The following is a 21,262-nucleotide window of genomic DNA, read 5'->3' as shown; positions in this document are numbered from 1 at the left end:
AACCTCTTTATGCTTCACCCACCAGCTGTGTATACCCATACTGTGTGGGTGTTGCAAGACCTGGTAAATATTTACAAAGCTCAGCAAGACCCCGGGACAAGAGTCACAACCTGTGTGAAAGTATTAATACAATAGGAGAGCCGCAACCTTGAATTGCCTTTGTTCTCGTTCACGTTGCAGAGCTGTTTGTTTAATTAATGGAAAATACAGGGGGAACTTGCAGGGGAAGTGACCATTGTCCTATTAAAAGGGTCAGGAACTGATTTATGAGTTACTTCTGAGTTCGTTGTGTCCCTCCTGGAGTGCTTTTGCATGGGATGCTCAGTTATAATCGTCTCATGGGGTGCTGGTAGCAAGTGTGCGCTTCTTCTTAGCGTAGGACTCCCAAGATAGCAAAATGAGAAACATAATCCATTTGTCTTTGTTCAGTGAACTAATAAATTCCATCTTGATTTGTCCAATTTTGTTTAAATTTGTCTTTCACTGACATTTTAACCATTCTAATGTATGTAGTGGGCTAATTAACCTGGGGACAAGTTGTCCAGCCAGCTCCGAATGTGAAGTTGCACTGTGACAATGATGACTATTTCTCAAGGTTTATCTGCAAAAGCTACCAGTTTGTAAGTTTTCCTTTTCAAGAGAAATGGGCATTTAATTATCAGCACAAGGAAACCTGGTTAATTAAATCCCATTAATTGGAAACGATCCTTTCAAAATTGTACGGAAGGAAACCCACGGAGAATCCTTAGGATGGTGGGAGGATTCATCAGCTCAGTTACGGGGAAACCCTGTACCATTTCTTCCCTTAGGCTGACCGGTATCTGGCTTAAGGAAATCCTGTGGCTGCCTGCAGTGCAGCCTGTTTTTTATGTCTGAAACAGTCCAGCAAGACGGAGATTTTTTTTTTCATTTGCTTCGCTGTGGTGGTTTAGTTCATACACTAGACAAAATACAGAGCTTTAACCCTAACTAGGTGCTTACCTTGTATAATGTTTTATTACAGGGATGATTCCCATGCAACAGCAAGGATTTCCGATGGTTCCTGTCATGCAGTCCAACATGCCAGGCATGATGGGAATGAATTACGGGTCCCAGATGCCTCCCGGACCTATGGCCATGCAGGTGTGTGGCAGTGAAACACGGCTGCGATGAGGTGCTTTGCACGACTGAAAGCTGACAGCTGACGCTGTCTCCCTCTCACAACTGCGGTGAGATGAGAGGGGATGAACTTGGCTGGAAGCTGGAGCGTGGGTGTTAGTTCGTAGTGGGACGTCATATTTCAAATTATTCTCTTTGAAGGTATTTCTGATATTTAATGAATTCTCCAGGTTTCATTGGGATCTGGGTAGGGAGAGTGGGGGAGTTTGGCAAACCTTACTCGCTGTTGTAGAGTGGAGAGAAACGCAAGGATGGTATCAGTTAAACTTATCTTGAATGTTTTAGTCCACTCAAAGATGTCAGAATCTGAACTTTCATTTCATTATGTGTGTTATGACATCAACGTGTGATAAGAGAAGCATGGTTTCTGAACAGGAAAGGGAAAAAAAAATCAGCAAGACCTTGAAAAGCTATCAGATGCCACCTACTCCAAAGTGTGGTTAGCAATACTATTGAGTTGTTAAATAACTATAATTCAGAACTCCCACAGTATGTCCCTTCTGTCTTTTTAATTTTACTTTGTGCTTTCTCTTTTGCTTTGGTTTCACGTACTTACTGCTAAGGTGACATTTGTGCAGTATTTTAACTGAGACCCTTGAAAACTGTTATGAAGTGACTGTGTGTGCAGTCCAGTCATGACCAACTCAATGATTTTTTTAATCCTTTTGTAATTCAAATGCTGTAGTTACTAGAAGTATATATTTTTAAGTGTAAGTGGCAGTTCATAAAATTTCTTTTAAAATACCTTGTTATAGGGAACAAAGAATCTCATAAATGTGCTGCATTTTCTCACACCAGTTTTCCCATTTTCCTAGTTCCCATGTTACTTTGTTTTTTTCCTGCTTAAAGCAACATTTTCTTTATTGTTACTAATTGAGGAATAAGAACAAAACATGAGTAGCTAGTACTGTATTTTCTATTTTTTAATAATTTGTTTTCTGCTTAGTACCATCTGTTCTTATGTGCAAATTTGCACTTCGCTGAAATTTAAAGTATTGGTGTGGCTTTGTAACCAAATCGCTGTGACAACCAGAATATATTGCATCTTGCCATCTCCTTATGCTCCCCTCCCTCCCCACCCCCACCTGGAGTTCATTATATTAATTTTGTAAAGTTTATAGTGGGAAGATGATTTTATGAGAGCTGGTCTAAAAATAATAGCCTTTATTCTCTTCCTACATGTTCTGATACCAAATACAAAATGACTGGTAATAGAAATAACTTAATTTCTGGCTCCTTCTATACTAGGCAAGCCTTGTTGCTATAACTGTCCCAGAATATGGTTATCAGCAAATATTTCTCATATGCATGCAGTTTATTCAGACAAGTTTCTTGGCTATTGCTGTATACTTTCTCCCTCCCTTGGTTCCCCGGATAAGCTTTGTTTGCAAAGTGACCAGACCAGATCTTGCCAGCATCCGTTATTGGTTAGGAGTGCGCTCCTCCAGCGTGGAATTCTAAAGTATTGTGCAATCACTGAGAGCAGGAAGCAAAACTTAAAAAAAAAAAAAAAAAAAAAAGTAAACCTGTAAAAAAAGAAAGTAAAAAAAAAAAAAAGTAAAAAAAAAAAACACACACAAAAAACACGTGTATAGAATGCCTGTAATGTTCCTTCCTTTGAGGAAGATTGTGTGGATCTGAAGTCTTGCTTTTTGCATTTGAGCAGCAGATGATCTCACTGTCTAAAATCCTTTAAGAACTGTAATTCATTACTGAGAGGGAAGAGTGCCATCTACTGAGTGACCATCGCTTTCTTCGGTGACAGGTTGTGCTCAGAGGCTGCTCATCCAGCACTCCTAATGCTCTTAACTTCAGGAGACCTAGCTAGTTCATAAGTTGGCACGGTGCATTTGTCAGTGGTTTGGCTTTATTTGCGAGCGAGAAAAAACATCTCTGTATTATTTCTTTTGTTCTAGGGGGGCATGCCCTTGGGTCCGATGCCGGCAGCTGGAATGCCTTACATGGGCCAGGCTTCTTTCCTGGGAATGCGCCCGGCAGCCCCGCAGTACACCCCTGACATGCAGAAGCAGTTTGCAGAAGAACAACAGTAAGTGACACTTCATTTACTCTTGGGAAATTCTTCTTTTTTTAAGAGGGAGATGTAGTCTGGAAGTATAATCGACACTGCAAAAATATGAATGGTAATTTCTCTAGAAAAGAAGTCCATTTAGGGCTGTAGAATATTTTTGGCTGTCATACAATTCAGAGGATAGGTGGAAATGTGTGCACCAAGCCATCTGAATTTGAGACAGAAGTGGAAAAACTGAGCGGAAGCTTGACGTGGAAATTGTAATGAAATTATTTTTTGAAATTTTTTTAATTATTTTGCTTCAGAAAGAGGTTTGAGCATCAGCAGAAGTTCTTAGAAGAAGAACGAAAACGGCGCCAGTTTGAAGAGCAGAAGCAGAAGTTGAGGCTCCTGAGCAGTGTGAAACCTAAGGTATGGCCTAAATAGTAACTGCAATGTTCACTTCTTCAGTTGTTTTTTTTTTTTTTTTAATGGCTTTTGTGGGGTGTTCTTTTTTGGCTGGCAAGCAAGCAAGTGGGGAACTTGCATGAGACATCAGATTAGATCTTTGAAAGCATCTGGAATATTCAGTCCTTATGCTCTTTGTATAATGTAAACAAAAGCTGGTGCTGAAAATAAAATCAACATTTGAAAAAATAAATTTAAACCAACCTTGTTTGTAACATTTGGGAACAGACCGAGGTTTCTAAAAGAGAGAGTGTTTGGTGGCTTGTTAACTTTGTCCAAAGTTTTGAACACTTCCAGTGAGCTCAAAGGCTTGTATCTGCAAGACTCCAAATAGTCGAGTGAGGTCTATGTATTGTTCCTGTACATAAAGCACATGTCTAAAACTGAGCAATGCTGTTATTGTGTAGTCTGCAAAATACGTGCTTCCTAAATATGGGAGTTGATGTTAATATGCTTCAAGTAGGTGTTGCGGGAGGAAGAAAAGTTTAATCTAACAGCAGGCATTGCTAAATTTTGTACTGAACAAGTGTGGACGTTGCAAGAAAACTGAGTTATGCTCTGAATTTTTCAAAACGTGTTCTGTCGTGTTTCAGGCAGGTGAAAAAAGCAGGGATGATGCATTGGAAGCCATTAAAGGAAATCTAGATGGTTTTTCTAGAGATGCTAAGATGCACCCAACACCAGCATCACATCCAAAAAAGCCAGGTTTGTCATTTTTCTTATCTTCCAACTGAAAATAAAACTCATATTTGAAATCTTCAGCAGGAGGAACTAATTGAAAGAAGTATTTATTTGGTGGTGTAAAGTGAATATATTAATGTTTTGTAAAATAACGTGTCATCCTAGCAACTGTTTACTCACTTAGGTTATCAGGGTAAAATATTAGATTTCAGCTTTTATTAGAAGACTTGATAATCTTCAAAAGAGTGTAATATGTAACGATTAATGTGAAATATCATGGGAATTGGTAATGGCTGTTCAGACCAGTGATAGTAACTTTCTTTATCTTTCCAGTATAACTGATATAATTGAGTTCTTGTCTATTAAAAGCATTAATTAATGTTTTGCAGAGTGCTTTTGAAGCTGAGAAATGCCATATAAGTGTTAAGAATGATCAAAACATTGTATACAAACTTCAAAGTACTGTAATAGTTCTTGTGTACCATTGCCTTGGCGTGGTCAAACTGAAGCCTTTGGTATTCTCTCTTCTCAGTAATTAGTACTTCTTAATAATTATTACTGAAAATTTCCTGAGGGTTATAATACAGCTTGCTCTGTGCCTGAAATGAAGCTCATGTAGACAAGTTTTCTCCCGTGTAAAATCTTTCTCTGCTGTGGATTTACTCTTTGATAATTCTGAAGTTACAAGTGTTTTCTGACATTTTCCCGTTGTTTGTTGATTTGCCCACCCTCTATCAGTTCTGTTAAAATGGGTAAACAATGAAGGGATTGAGCAGAAAACTGTCTAAATGAATACACATTTCTTTTGTATCTCACGATACATTTTGAGTTTCTGAGGATGTCCAATCTGAAATATTACCTCTTGATTTATTCTGATCCAGTCTGTTTAAACCAAATAGAATACTTTCATAGCCAGTGTTAAGAATCAAGTTTCAATCCAAGTGTTTACATTGTAAAAATCTGGGAGAGAAGATGCACGGTTGGAAGTGGCTGCTCAGTTTTACCTTATGTGTTATGCTGACAATAATCGCTGTTCTCATCTCTGTCAAGTTGCCATTTCTTCTCACCCATTTGCTGTGAATAGCTAGTATTTGCCATTTTTCCTACCCTTCCACTTAAAAACCTTCTTCCTCATCACTTTGCATTGTGTTCATTGCATTTTACAGATCATCCCACATCATCCCATTCTGCTGTATCTGTTTCCCACTCTGCTTTTCTCGATGATGAAGAATTTAGTGACTTTATACAAGGGCCTGTTGAAATCCCCAAACTGGTGCCTCAGCCTGCCTCTCAGCCTTTTCAGCCTTTCCATTCTGGTACTGAGGCTGGGCAACTGCTTTCAGAAAAGGCTGTGGGTCAGCCTCTCCCTCCAGCCCAGACTCCAGTGTTATCCATCCTGCATGGTACAATTGGGCAGGTTCCTTATTTTCCTACCTCTGCATCTTCACCCAATATCCATAAAACAGGTAACTCCGAAGTATTTTTTTTTTTTATATCACCTTCTGTCTTAGAGCTACGGAGAGTCTTTACTTATTTTTTTCTGTTTGTCTGAAAAATATATGTATAGGCAATTAAGTAGAAACCTGCTGATCCACGGGGAAAGATGATTTGAGTCCCCTTCCTGCTTCCCTTAGAACTGCACTGTAAAAACAAGTCATGTGTGGATACAAAGATGGTTAAATATGCATCTGGCTGATCTTAAGTGAATTAAGTCTTGTGTACTAGTGTCATCTTAAGTACATGCAGTAGAAGAGTTGAAATGGTGGTATAAAAAATAACTTATGCTGATGTGGAACACTTATGTGCTTCCTCTCCTGGAGGCTAAGTGGATGTTGGTAAGATTAATGTGAAGAATTCTGCTTATGTAAATATTGGACCTGAGCCTTAAATCGTGCTTTAGCTACCAATGCACAGATGATTATGCAACGGTATTCCTAATACAGAAAATAGTTTAACCTATTCCCAACTTGTTGCTTTTTGTTAGCTGAATTTGTTGTGTGTACATGGTAAATGAAAAGCAGAATCAGACCATGGAAGTGTTTGAACAGGGTGGTGCTATTTATTGTTCTGAGATGGGGCAGGTGTTCTTCTTCATCATTTGTCAGTGGTACCAATAACACTTTTTGTTTGGAGGTGTGGAATTACAGTCTGGGTGGTTAATAACAAAATATAAATAATTCCTCCTGCTGTTTATTCAGGCTCTTCCTTGGAGGAGAAAGTCTTAGATAATGGCTCAAATGAATCTGAACAAGAGCAAACCAAACTTAAAACATCTGAAGTTGGGCACAAAGCCTCAGCTGCGAGACAAGTTCGCCCCAGTCTAGCCATCAATGACTGGGATGCTGTAGGTGGACGCGAAAGTGGTAGCACTGCTGCAGAGGCGCACAAGGCTTCAGAACAAAACATAGCAGTTGAAGAGTGTGGTGAGCAAATGAAACATTTGACAGAACTTAATAAGACGCTGCTTGAACGCTAACACTCTGTACACTAATTCTAAGACCAATCCTGCATAATTTTGCTCTGAACGCCTGCTTGAATAATGTCAGGGCCTCCTGCTCTATGCTAAAAGTAACAACTGTGATTTTGCTTTGAACTTTTCCACGTGAGTTTACTGCTGTGATCACTTTTAACACGTTTGTTTAATCAGGTCCTCTGTTTTACAGTGTTCTGTCCTCTTCCTTGGAGAATTAGAAATGTTACGTTTTTATTTAAAGATGGTCAATGTCATGGCTATTTTCCACCTTTTAAATTTGAAAGGATAAAATCTTGTTAGCTTAAAGCTCTTAGCTCACCTATATTTATTTCCCAAACAATTTGTCATTCATATGTATTACGTTTAAAACTATCCGTGTTTTAGAGATCAACATTTCAAAAGCTGGACCAGCTTTATTTCCAGCTTCGATTTTATTAAAGCTGACTATTAAATGTTTGGTTTTGTTTTATTTCAATCAAAATAAATGCAAGGTATCTGGTACACCTTGGTAAGTGCTCTGGTGTTGTATTCAAGGGTTACATGAAATCTGAGCTCAAGCGTAGCCAAGTATGATAAAAATAAATGTAGCCCTTTTTGTCATCTCACTTTACTGGAGGGTGAGAGGAGACAGAGAAGGGAGAGAGAGCTTCTGGTGTGTAGATAATTGAATTAGGCACTTTCTCGAGCAATTATTTTTTGCCTAAAGGTACCATGACTTTTTATTAATAATCTTGTATGTTCCTCTTCTCAGTCACTGGGTATGTTGCTTTCAAGTATTTTCTTATCCAATGGGTTTGTTTGTTTTAATACTGGATGAAATTAAATTGTTTGAATAGACATTTTTAATAATGGAGGGGCTTTTTAATACACAGTAAATTGTTAAAGGTGACTTTGAAGAATACACAGAATGAAATAGGAGCTGTTCATTTATTCATAGTTCAGTCAATTGCATTGTTTTTGCACAAATCCAATACAATCGGAGAGCAACAATAGTTAAGAATACGTCTAAATATTGTTAAGGGTATTTTGAAAGATGAGCTCAAGTACTTTGTGAGGAACAGAAGTTCAGTGGTTAAGTGATAATGCTGAAAAATGGCAGACCTTTAGCCATCTGGATATTATCAACGTTTTGAATAAGACTCGCTTATCTATCAACTAAATATGACAGAATTCCTTTTCATTTCTCTTTATTTGATTTTTGGGGGCTGAATTTTATCAGAGATTCAAGGTTGAGAAGCAAGAATTGGTCGGATGCATAAATGTCAGTGGAAGAGCGGTTAAAGCTGAATAATAATGAGATTGGAGAAAATAGCAAATTTCTTTTCCTTGGGTGGAGAAATGGAAGGAATTGATTGTTAAAATGTACTTGGAGTTACAGGATGATTAGAAATTAGATTGCAGGCAGGAGACAATCCATGTGGAAGACGAGGAGGTGCACTGGGAAAGAGTGAGTAGAAAAGACCATGAAATCCAAAACGATTCAGAGTTTCTCGTGTTCCATACAAAATGAGCACAAAATCTGCTCAGGAGGAGCTAGGTGGGAAGTAAATGTGAGACCAAGGGGAAGAGTTAATGTAGTGGAGAAGGAAGTAATCAGTTCACAGGGACAGAGTAGTGGCAGGTCACACGGAAGTTCATAGCAGTGAAGGCAGCTGTGATGCCTCTGGTTCTGAAGTGTAGGAGCAAGGAGGCAATGCGTATGTTTTGGGAACATAGGAAAAGACCTTGCTGAGATTCAGTATAGTGGGGAAACCCACAGGCAGCCTACTAAGGATTTTCTGGAGGAACGTTGTGAATGGTTCTTATGCTTCTGGAAGGTATTAACTTAGTTTTTCCACAAATAGTCCTAATAGTATGCAGCTGATGGGAAGATTAGTTTGATATTGCTCGGCGGCTGTTAAGCAATTTTAAGAGACAGCGAGACTTGAGCTTCTGTACAACCGGAAATTTGGCAAATGAGGAGCTCCTTATTTCATTGTGTATAGAACTGTATTCTTGCTGTTACCCCCAAATCATTCTAATTGTTATGTTGAAATATGTATTTCGGCAGTAGCTGTTTTTCCTCTGAGCACGGTGATTCCTATCTGAAATCTTTGCCTGAAAAGCTAAATGATACTGCCAAACCATGATCTAGTCTCAAAGACCTTTATACTCTGAATCTGTGCATCTTAATACAGCTGTGTCTTTCTTTTTCTTTCTAAATGGAATATGTTTAGGAGTTGGAGTATTCCCTTCACAGGACCCAATTCAGCAAATGTTGCCTCCTTGGATTTACAACGATAGTTTGGTCCCAGGTAAACATGAAAATGGGCATTTAACTGAGTGGGCAATGTAAGGTGTGAATGTTTTGGTGAACTTACGTTACTGTTTATTGGTTTGAAGCATTTTTCTTCAGTCATCAAATGAATCCTGTGTTTCTGATATGTTACATTTATGGTGGCTTTATCTGCATTTGAAAAAAGGATTTTCTTCAAGCACATTAAATGTTTAACCTAAAATTTCTAATGAAAGCAGATTATGTTAGAGGTTGCTGTTGCTAATAAGGCTGCTTTCATGGGCAGTCTGTTTTTGGCATCTCTTTTAATTGAGGAGGCCCATTTCCTAAGGCTGTTTATCTTATATATGCAAATTACTATAGCATTTCATTTTCTGTTTACCATGCTAATATTGATTACACTGAGATTTAAATACATAAAACTGTTATAAATATCTTTTTATATGGATTATCCTGCAATTTTATTAAAGAAACATGTTTTGTAATAAAGTGCTAAATGTATTTTGTATAAAGTATTTCTTCTTTGCTTGTTTTAAACTTGTGCATAAAGATCTTCCAATAACACTCTTAGATGAAAAGTGATGATGGCATACAACATGAGAATGTTGTTGCCTTACCTTACACTTTTGAATGTTATTAATTTGATATAATGTTGAGTTTGAGGTAAAGTAGAAATGCAGTCTTAAACTTGCTTGAAAACAGCACTTGTCACTGCCTAATGATGACTCCCTCTTAACAGAGTTGTATAAGAAAATTTTAGAAACCACTTTGACTCCTGCTGGAATAGATACAGCTAAGCTGTATCCCATCCTGATGTCATCTGGATTGCCCAGAGAGACTCTAGGACAAATATGGGCTTTAGCCAACCGCACCACCCCTGGGAAGCTCACGAAAGAAGAGCTGTACTCTGTCCTGGCTATGATAGCAGTAACACAGGTACGTCTAAGGCTTTGGGGATAGTGCGAAAAGGTAATTCACTTCACTAATCTGTCATAGACTGATTGCATGCTAGCACAAATGGATGGTGTACCACACCTGTAAAAAATAAAACGCTACTTTGCTGAAGTCCGGAGGAGAAGCTCCCCTTGTAACTTCAGCAGGACTGTAATTTTAGCCCTTGCTTGCTACCTCTCTCCTGAACCAGTGGAGCGTGAATTTTAGTCTTCCATTCTTTGTCAGCATAGTATCATCTCTTACCATTTATTTCTAAATACCAGCCTTGTATGAAAACTAAGAGAAAAGTATCTTGAGCAATGAAAATCTCGTGGGAGTGGACTATATAACACATGCCAAGTTCAGCATAGCTTTGCTTGCCTGTGCATGCTAGATTGATTTCCTAAAAGCTGAACAAGAATGCTGTCAAATGTCTCTGCTCACCCAGGTGGGTATCATTGCCCTCGGTGTAACTCCAGCAGTCAGGGTGTTGAATAGGGTTCATTTTGTTTATATAGGCTCTTGGTCACATTTTTGTGTTTCAGAAGATTTAACTGAAGCTGGAACAGAACCCTGCTCTTCCATGGTTTCAATAGTACAAGCTAGAAATGGGAGTGAGAATGCAATATGCCTCTTTGCTGATGTGTACTATACGGTGGCCTTTGCTTTTCTGCCTTTGCAGAGAGGAATACCTGCAGTGAGTCCTGATGTGTTAAACCAGTTTCCAGCTGCCCCTGTCCCCACTTTAACTGGATTTCCAATGTCGCTGCCTGCCACAGTAAGCCAGCAGCCTCTGATGCCCTCTGGACCACCTGTCTCCATGCCTCTTAGCATTGGACCAGCTGTGATAGGAATGAACATAACGGCACCAGCGGGTGGAGCTGCAGCACAGCCTTCGGGAGCTTTCATGCCATCCTACCCGCCAAGTCAGGTTAGAGCTCTGTCTGTTGTGTGGCAAATACTGTCCTGGAAAGAGAATTAGCCTGAATGTTTCAAAGCTTCGTAATGACAATAGGCTTTAAGTAAGCAGGAAAAAAAAAAAAAAAAAAAAAAAAAAAAAAAAAAAACAAGAGGAAGCTGGAATCTAGAATGTGGCATCTAAAAATGTGAAGTCATGCCACTGTGAATGTCCTTTTGTTCTTTCCATTTCTTTCTAGTGGCATTATAAGAGGTACAACTTCCTCCATTAAAAACTAATTGAATTGAAAGAGTATTTCAGTTGTAGTTAGGATTTTGTAATGCACAAAAAATGAAATTTTAGGTTAAACTACGCAACGGAATCTGTTAGATTACAGAATAGTTAGAAATAAGAGTTTTTGGGAGAAGCTGCAAACTATAAAAACTAAAACCCTCTTTTTTTTTTTTTTTACAACATTGTAAATCATGTTGAGATCAATTTTGCTGTTTTGCAAATATGGTTCATCTTTTTGGTGGTTTTGCTCTATGTATCTATTGATTTAAGTTATTGACTGATTTAAATTATTAGTAGTTATCCTATATTAAAATATTACATGGCTGTGATCAATAATACATTTAATGTGAAGGGAATAGAGTTCCTTACTCAGCTGTTCTGCATGCATACTATCTGTAATCCTGTACACCGTGTATGTGTTGAGTGGGTGAGGTGCAGGTGAAGTGGAAATACTGACCATACTAATTTTGCTTACTGATGTTGAAAGGGTTGTGGTTTTGTTGATTTTTTTTTTTAAGTGTACCATATTACTGATCTGCTTTCATGTTATATGACAATTTGGAGAGACAACAGTATATCAATTTACATGTTATTTGTAATGCAGGTAGTAAAACCAGAAGATGATGACTTCCAAGAGTTTCAAGATGCTTCAAAGTCTGGCTCACTAGATGAAACTTTCACTGATTTCCAAGGGGATGGAGCTGGCTCCTCCAAAGCAACCAGTTCACAGCATCGGAGCAGGTAGCAGATCTTTTGATTTCCACCCCTTCAGTATTTTAGAATTCTTTTAAGAAATGAAGTGCTTTCCTCTTTTGTGGGTAGCTTTCTAGCCTGTAATTTTCTTCTGTCACATGACTTCTACTCTGACAATTTCTCCTGGAGGTTGTTACAACTACAATTAGGCTTTCTGAATCAAAAATGACATTTGATGTGCCATAGGTGGTTGGCCATTCTTTACCATTCCAGTCACCATGCTGAGGTAAATTGCATATACAGGGTGTGGGGATAGGTTTTCAAGTGTTTACACTATTGCACAGGCAATTGAAAGTTACTTCATACTGTGCATTCAGGCAAAAATCTTACATAAAGCTATTCAGAAAAAAATACACAAGGACGGGGGGGTTCTGCATTTAGTGTTGTGTGCTTCCATTAATAGCTTGACCCAATGTTTGTTGGAGTTAACAGAAACCGTTTGCTGACATCAAGGTCTTTCTTCAGGCCCTGGATATGGACCTCGGAACTCTTGCAAAACGCATGACATTGTACTCTTAAATGGCTGAGAACTTCAGTGGACAGGGTTTTTGTTATTTCTATCATTTCTCTGGCTAGCATGTAAATTGTTGATAGCTGAATATAAATCTGAATTGAAATCTTATGTAGACTTAAGCAATCTTGGCTCTTCATCTGGGAGACAGCCAAAATGTAATTCTGGCTCAGGCAGATTTTGTACAATAAAATATGCATGCTTGCTGCCTTTGAGAGTTTAAAATTAATCTTCCGAAGTTCTGTGATCACAAAATTACAAAGTGTTTACTTCCACTGCATGTGGCAAAGTTTTGTGTAGCTCCCACGTGTCTAATTGTAGACATACAAATTTTCCATGTACTGAACTGTCTCTTCGTAGTTGCAAATAGAACTAGTGCTTTCCAGGTAAGTAGCGATTACCGGTTGCTTCCTCAGCAGTGACATCAGCTGGGGATACTAAAACAGATCGTTCAGTTACACTGTGCCTAATGACATTCCATGTAAGGAAGTTAATTTTGCTGATGTCAATCACTAATGCCACGTGTAGTTGAAGGTGCTCTATTTTAAGTATATCTTAATTTGTGTTAGACGTCATTTTGCAATTAAAGCTGTTCTGTTAGTGAAAGTTTTAGCAGAAACGCTGTTTTTAAATTCCACAGTGGGAAGTAGGGGATCATAAGGAAGAAAAAAGGTGTTTCATTGCAGCAGTTCTCTTTATTCTGTTGTAAAAGCATTCGTTTTTGAACAAAATGTTACAATGAGCTATAATCTAATTGCTTATGGAGCTTTATTTTAAAAAAAAGCCATCTGTAGAGTACAGATGATTAACCATTACATTTGCCAAGACTGCATATGTAATAGCCTGTTTTGCAGTGATGTGAAATTTAATTAAATTACCATAAGCTATATTTTTTTTGACGCTGCTCTGTCTGCAAGCATCACAGACCATCATTAGCACATGTGTGCAAGTGGTAGGTCTGTATGTTGCTTGTAGGCTGCTGATAAGGAGATTTAAATGGCTCTGGAAAGATTCTTGCTTCAGGCCAAAGAATGCCATAGAAATTCATTCACGTTTTCAATGTGTATAGGATTGAATGACATAAACTAGAGGTAAAATGCATCATTCATATGTAAAGGATGTTGTTCTGTAGAGCTGCCAAGGTCTGATAAGAAGGCTTGTGTGGAGGGCAAGCAAAGCTCTCACAGAGCATCTTCTAAATCTTTCAGCAATTGCTAACATGACATTAGGTTATTATGGCAGTTTTACTATATAAAGTGTGTTTATGTGCAAAAAGATTTTCTTATGTAACTATGGAATAATCCTGATGTTGCTGAATAGATGGTTACCTAAATGTGCTGATTTGCACTGACAGGAATTCAAAGTTCTCTTTTACTTCCCTTTTAACAACAGTTCTGCTTTATTCTCTTAATTTTGTGATATGTAATAAAATATAATCAAAAGCTGATAAGCTGAAAGCAGGGAGCTAGAAAAACTTCATGCAGTTTTGACTCCACTATAGCTATCAGAGAGAACAGTCCTTACACTGCCTTGGACACAGTGATAAACGAAACATCAGTGATTCTTGGGGTATGTCTATCCTCTCGTAGGCTAAGAGTTCCTGTGGTGGAAAGTTTTGTAGTTTTTTGCTCGTGCTTTGTTACAAATCAAAATCAATCAAGGTGAAAATTGACTTCTGGCCTACACAAATACAGTTAGGTGAGATAAAGTGCAAATTCTTCCATCAGTTACCCAACAGCAACTACCTGCCTACATGCTCTTCTTCTTGATAGATATGAGGTAGTTTCCATAATGTTCTTGATTAAGAGCTTTGTAGGGTACAAGCTTAAGTTCAGTGATCCAAGCTGTAGTCATAAGAGGCTCCTTTAAATAAAACCTGGAACCATATATTTCTTATGGATAAATTAAAGAACTTTGCTTTTATCTCTTTTGTTTTTAGTGTTCCTTCTTTACTAATGCCACTCCCAGGTAATAAGACACTCTCATCAACTGATAAGTATGCTGTGTTTAAAGGAATTGCAGCTGAGAAGCCTGAAAGTACAGCTACTTTTGGAGGTAAAAGGAAAAATATGCAACTACTCTGAACAACGTATTGCGATGTTTCATATATCTAGTTTCTGGCATTTATTAAAACTTAATGTAAAAAGTCAGAGTAATTATGCCAATGTAAAATTTATGATACAAGTTCATAATAACTTTATGCAAATTTCTTTTCTCACATTCACTAGATTGTGGGGACAAGTATAGTGCTTTCCGTGAATTAGAACAACCATCAGAGACCAAATACGTAGGTAAGCAGTATGTATTTTTGGAGATGCTTTAACATATTTTCATGATTTTTTTTTGTGGTTCTCTATGAACTGTAGAATTTCCATTGCTAGGATTCCAGAATAATGGTCCTTCTGCTCCTCTAAACAACTCGACAGGAAGTATCAATGTACTCTCGGAACAGTCTGGAAACTGTTTCTAGAAAATTGGCATCTTTTTTGGATGTTTCTGAGGCTTATTTTAAAACAACATCATAGTTGGAATTCGTCTTTTTTAAGTAAGGAATCGCATATTCTTAGAAGGCTGTAGAGTAAGATGCTTCTGGACAAAATTGCAACTTTTTTCTGTAGTTAGGGCAGAATTTAAACCTTTCACGGTCTTTGCTCAAGAATAAATATTGTCACTTGTTTTTAAATTTGTGTTTGTTTTTTCTTGATTGGGAAAAGTAAAACCTAGATGGCATGTGAGATGCAATATCAGTGTAATTACAAAAGCAGTCTCTCCTTAAGCCTTTTCCAGAATGATCTGTGCATAACTCATTTATGAAATATAAGAGTTAATCTTAAATTCAACTAACTTTCTTACATTGTCAGTAGACAGATCAGAAGATAAATGTATTACAAATTTAACCTGACTTCTGCAGATACATCTTACCCAGCATTTTGTCTTGTTATTAGTAAACAATTTTAGATTCTAGGATAAAATTGCTTACTCTAGTTCATTCCGACTCCATATTTTTCAAAGATGGGATTCTTTTTTTCAGACACTGAGTTTTTGAAACTCTTGTGATGTTTTGTGAGGTTCTCATATTCAATACTTTTCCAGAATTAAATGTATGCAATGAAATAATATTTTATCTCTTTTTGTATATGTCCTAAAAATATATATAAAAAAATTACTTTATTTGCCTGCTATCCAGGTCTGACCATTCTTAACCCTTTCACCAGCTTACATTTCTAATGGAAAAGTTTGCAATCCATCAGTAAGTGTAGTTTGCTGTGATGTTTCATTTTTTGATGAATGGATAGCAATTTCACAAATATTTGTAGTGTTGTTGGGCCAAGTGAATTGGTTTGGAGGGAAGGGAGAATGGAATAATGTCAGGTATAGTCATGGTCTTCTATTACCCTTGTAAGGAGCAGTCTTTTAAACCTTGGTTAAACTAATTTAAGGAATGACACTGGGATAGCTTGAGAATTAAAGGGTAATGGTGTATTTCTAAACTTGAACAAAATTTGTTGGATGCTTGTGATAAAATATGCATAAATACTTTGAAATTACAAATGATCTATATAAATATATGCTGGTGAATGGGTTAAACAACTCAAGATTTGTCATGTTATTTTTCATGTGCAAAAGAAACAAAAAAGAAAAACAAAGACATGTAAATAGGAAGAAAGCTATAAAGTTACTACACCAAAACATTTAATGTAAATTCAGTGAAAACATTGTTACCAAATATTTAAATAGGTTTAAATTATTGCAGCACAACCTTACATTCAGTATATAGTTTCTGGGTATTTCTACTTTTTATGATTAATTATGTTGACATTCGTGTGAAAGTCCATCTCTAAGCTTCCTACTTAAGCTGTAAGCACTCACAGCAGCAGCTAGAAGATGCTTGAGTTACCGCATTTACTGAAGTTCTGATCGCTTAACAATACTGTACGTTAGGTGAACCTGACAGGAGGAAAAAATGATAGATTAAAATGAGAGCTTAAAAATGTTCTAAAACTACCTATTAGGATGACAGCCTTGCATTCTGTTTTGCTTGTGGCTCACCTCTTCCACCCTTAGGGTTCCCCCTTATGAACAATTGGATCGGTTTGTTTGGCTGGCTGTCTTCTTTTAAGCGAGCTTAAACTTTCAGAAGTTGAGTTGGTTCCTCCTCCGTTCCCCTTCCAGTTTATAAGCCAGGCTGCTTTTGTCTCAGCGTTCTGCTGACATCCCATGAAGACACTGCCTTTGTGCAGTATGTCAAAGGGAGGGGGAGAGAGTTGCTTCTGTAAGAAAACAAATGCTATATTGGTATAAGTGAAATTCAAGATTGTTTGTTGCCTGGCAAATGTGAGAAGGATGAAGTGGGGAAAAAGCCTTATTCAGGAGCTGAGTGAGACAGCTGATCACCTTTTGAATCTGTTGGTCAAGGTGTGTTTTTATATTAACTCGTTGTAAAGGGAATTTAATATAACTTTGAGGCTATTTGAAAGACTTTTTTTTTTTTTTCCTGGAATGACTGTTAGAATCGCTGACCCTGAAACTTGTGTGGTTTATACAAGTTGAGTTTGCAGTTCCACGTGCATCCCGAGGTCTTAATTTAAATAGTTTGCATAAAATCTTTCTGACATTGCATGAAATAATTTGCTTGCTTGCATGGTATGGATATGATGTATTTGTTGTCACTGCAGTATCTTACTACTGTGTCGTTTTTCATTGTTTTTCCGTCAGGAGATAACCTTGCAGAATTCAAGTCTGCAGGAACCGATGATGGCTTCACAGATTTTAAAACCGCCGACAGTATCCCACCATTAGAGCCACCTACAAAAGACAAAACTTTCCCTACATCCTTCCCTTCTTTACCCATTCAGTCAAAACAGCAAACACAAGCTAAGCCCTCTTTGAATCTAGCAGACTTGGATCTTTTTTCCTCTACTGGAGAAAACAAGCAGCTCTCCTTTCCACCTGCGTTTAATGCGTCGAAATCGTCCTCCTTTCCTCCACCACCGCCTCCATCTACCACTGCCCAGCCAGCACCTAGCAAAAGTTCGAGCTTAGCTGATGAGTTTGGGGAGTTCAACCTTTTTGGGGAATTTTCTAATTGCGCATCGGCCAGTGGACAAGATGACTTCGCAGATTTTATGGCTTTCAACAATAGCAGTGGGTTTTCTGAACAAAAACCAGACGACAAATACAATGCACTTAAACTAGAGGCCAGCCCTGTTCCTCAGCCCGGCTCATCTGCCAGCACGGTGAAGAGTGGGCAGAATTCAGCCACCACTGCTACGCCCACCAAATACGACATCTTCAAACAGCTTTCTCTGGAAGGCTCTGGAGCAGGCTTTGAGGAGGGGAAGGACAACACGCTTTCCTCAGCGAAGAGCGACGATGATTTTGCTGACTTTCACTCTAACAAGTTTTCTTCCACGTGCAGCAGCACAGATAAGTCCCTGGTGGACAAAGTCGCAGCTTTCAAGCAGGCCAAAGAAGACTCTGCTTCGGTGAAGTCTCTGGATCTCCCGTCTATTGGCGGCAGCAGTGTTGGCAAGGAGGATTCTGAAGATGCGTTGTCTGTTCAGTTTGACATGAAACTGGCTGATGTGGGAGGAGATCTTAAGCATGTCATGTCTGATAGCTCTTTGGATTTGCCAACAGTTAGTGGCCAGCATCCACCAGCAGCAGGTGAGGAATTGGTTAGATTGCTCTGGTAACGTAGGTGGTGGAGGTTTCAGTGTTCTTCTGCGTGCTAAATTACAGAATAATGCACTGGTCTTTCAGTAGTGAAAGGCTTCTAACTCCGTGCACCTGCTAACCAACAGCCCCTTAAAAGGGCAGTATTTATTTTTTTGTCTTAGGTGACTAGAGATTGAGCAGTTTGAACTCAATTCCAGTTTATTTTTGAGATTTGACAACATCGTATTACTGGTACCTGTTAGCAATTGTCACTTAAGGGGTTTGAGTGGAAAATTTTCTAATGCAAACGATGTCATTCCATTTGTATTAACAAGATGAATGGCAGAGAGTCTCACTTTAATTTCTTGGTTTCAACAAAGCATTTGACTCGGGGACTTAACCCTCTCTGTGCTGCTAAAAGGGTAGGCAGAACACTCATTTGTGCTGTTAATGAAAAGCTGTCTAATCAATAACACTAGTATATTCCCGTTACGGGGGGGGCTTAATTAGCGTAGCCAGTATTTTGCAGGACTACAGGTATTGTGTACACTTTTTAGAGTTAATACCCTCATTGGAATAATTGTGCAAAGGGTCTGTAAACGCTACTACCATGATTGATAGCTTTTGGACCTAAATTTAAAACCATGGGACTTTTTATTTTATCCTTATCAGGCTTTCACCTTCTTTAATTTCCCTTTATGAAAGTACTCCTGAGAGAATGAATTAACCATCTCCAATCTGATTGCATATCATAAAGTAAATTTCCCAAGTGTCCTGCTTTTTCTTTTCATATGTACATAGGAAGATAAGATGTAGTTAAATGTTCTGTGGCCTTCAATAATATGGGAACCATTACTGTGTTCTAGGGACAAGTATTATGCAGTCAGAGGCTTTTCTGAACGGGGGAAGCATACAAACTGTAAATGTAAAAGCTGTTACTGCAAGAATTGGTAATTTCCAAATGAGATAATTCTTCCATTTTTGCAGATATGGGTAGAGAAAATATACAGTACTGTAATTTTGCATTATATGCTATTTTTAAGTAGGGGAGAAAAAAATTGAGTTGGCAACTTTGACATGGAAGATACTCTATAACAGGGTACAAAATATCAGGAATAATTTTATTAGGAAAGACATTTAATTTTCATATTACTGCTTGGTAAAAATCCAAGTTGAGTGAGCTGTCAAAAACGTAGCACCTACAGTGTATTCTTGAATGTTTACTTTGGTTTTGAAAGCACTTTTTTCGTAATATTTTTCTAGCCTCTTTTGGTGGTAGCTTGACTTATGTAGCTCTTCTACGGTACGTGAGCTTTTGCCACAGAAATCAGTGATTAATAATTGCCGTTTGTGGCAGGAAAGATTTCTCTGGTTTGTTTAAAGGGGTTAGCCGATCATGTGCTTGTTGCTAAACTTTTGAACTTTGAAGTATTAATTAGAAGCTATTTTTATTAAACTCAAACAAGTCTGTATTCTCTTATGGTGCCAAGCTAGGTGTTTTTCCACAAGGAGGGTTTCACTCCATTGAATTCTGTTCCAATCTCCTAGCAGAGCGTGCTCTGGACTATCTGTTACGAATACTTCTGTGCTCATGCGTTCCTCTATGTATGTTTGATGCGTTTCAAGCTATGAACTGCTGATGTTCAAGTCCTTTTTTTTTAGTTTACATAAGTTAAAAAGCAGATTTTTTTTTTCCTCCATTTTCTTCAATCTGTAAATCTAATGTCAAAAAGGGACAGTATCCCTTTGTAGTCCTCAGTGCTGAGAAATGGCAGACCAGGCACTGGGAACCGTTAGGTTTGCAAGCAATATTTAACACCCCGAGTGAACCAGAGCAGCGGGGTGGGGGCTGTTGATAATATTAGACTTTTCTGCTGTACCAATGTAGAGGTTTTTATCCTTTGGCTATCGAGATTTCACGTTGTGTAGCTTTCGGATGCGGGCAGGTAGGTTGCTTGCGCTGGGAATTAGCGAGAAGACACCTAGCTGCTTCCCATGCGGCTGACCTTGGCCTCCGAGGGAAGCAAGGTTTTCAGTTTTGCTCTCCAAAGGGGATACTGTCTCTTTAAACTTTGCTATAATTCTTTGTGTGGAAGGTGGATTATACTAATGTTGCCTGATTTCTCTTGCATATACTTCGTATAACCCTTTGAGCACTGCCTGCATGCTGTTAATTCAACCGGGCTGCTTCTTTTAAACCAAATTTATGTTTCACTCCAAGACTAAAGCATTTTTAATTAGCATCTAGTCATGTTATATGAACCTAATTTGTTCTGCGTTCTGCCGAACGCCGCAGTGGGAGCATACCTCGCCGGGGGTATTCTCAAAGGGTTATCCAGTTTGCTGCACTTACAAATCTGTAAAGTACCGTTTTCTTTGGCATTACTGGAGATCTCTGTATATTTTAATCAACTTCAGGTTTTTTGCTGCTTTTCTAATGTCTTATTTCAACTAAACATTTCCTGTGTGAATGTGCCTTCTCAGATCTGCTTTGATATCTCTCTTCTGCAAGTATTGACCTGCATGCTTTATTCTGATAACACCCTTACGAGCTCCTGTGTATCACTATCTTTTGTGATCTGTAAGTCCTGCTGTGTTAATAAATATTATCTTGGCATATTTTGAAAACGTGGGGGTGTGTGATTTGTTGCTGGATTGCAATCATACCTCTTTTTCCTGAAAAATACAAAGTTTAAAGTTATAGTATCCCCTTAAGCTGGTAGGGCAGCGTGCGGGCGAGCTTCTCCTCTGCAAACCTCTTGAGCTGGGTGCTTGGACCTCCCTCTGTGCCTTTCTGAAACCTTCCATGTCAGGCTAGACAGAAACTTCTTAAAGAGAGGATCTTGAGAGGGATCGAATGGACCAGACGTGCGGTGGCAGGGTTGTTTCTGTGCATTGGTTTTGAGGGCACGGTGGTAGTTGGAACTGAAGACAGCGATTTTGGTACCTCTGTCCCCTTGTCTCCTCGCTTCTAGTTCCCTGCTGCCAGCCCAGGTTGTAAGAAGACTTAGTGAATAAGGCCAGTTGGAAGATGTGTAGCTCTTTAGGCATTTATGAGTAGGAGACCATTAAACAGTATTTTGATGTTTATTTAGCTAATCTAGAGTGAGTTAACTGGTGCCCCAAAGTATAAAGGGCCCTGCTTCGTTCTA

The 21,262-nt window shown here is 38.4% G+C and overlaps 1 protein-coding gene across 6 annotated transcripts in view; it reads left to right on the top strand.

Moving 5' to 3' along the window:
* The window catches only part of SYNRG (synergin gamma), a 43,060-nt gene that overhangs the window by 4,645 nt on the left and 17,153 nt on the right, over positions 1-21,262 (top strand). For 2 of the 6 annotated variants that reach the window (XM_066979535.1, XM_066979534.1), the window contains exons 3-15: positions 1,004-1,122; positions 3,075-3,205; positions 3,493-3,598; positions 4,228-4,339; positions 5,482-5,781; positions 6,514-6,738; positions 9,005-9,082; positions 9,803-9,999; positions 10,679-10,927; positions 11,793-11,929; positions 14,392-14,507; positions 14,681-14,743; positions 17,169-18,119. In XM_066979535.1, coding sequence (XP_066835636.1) covers positions 1,004-1,122; positions 3,075-3,205; positions 3,493-3,598; positions 4,228-4,339; positions 5,482-5,781; positions 6,514-6,738; positions 9,005-9,082; positions 9,803-9,999; positions 10,679-10,927; positions 11,793-11,929; positions 14,392-14,507; positions 14,681-14,743; positions 17,169-18,119 — 2,784 coding nt within the window. The remainder of the gene's footprint in view (positions 1-1,003; positions 1,123-3,074; positions 3,206-3,492; positions 3,599-4,227; positions 4,340-5,481; positions 5,782-6,513; positions 6,739-9,004; positions 9,083-9,802; positions 10,000-10,678; positions 10,928-11,792; positions 11,930-14,391; positions 14,508-14,680; positions 14,744-17,168; positions 18,120-21,262) is intronic. The other 4 variants (XM_066979539.1, XM_066979538.1, XM_066979537.1 and 1 more) reach the window with 3 other exon arrangements.

The sequence above is a fragment of the Anser cygnoides genome, chromosome 18 (genome assembly GCF_040182565.1).
Source record: "Anser cygnoides isolate HZ-2024a breed goose chromosome 18, Taihu_goose_T2T_genome, whole genome shotgun sequence".
Taxonomy (NCBI): domain Eukaryota; kingdom Metazoa; phylum Chordata; class Aves; order Anseriformes; family Anatidae; genus Anser; species Anser cygnoides.
This window is presented reverse-complemented; position numbering and strand designations above follow the sequence as displayed.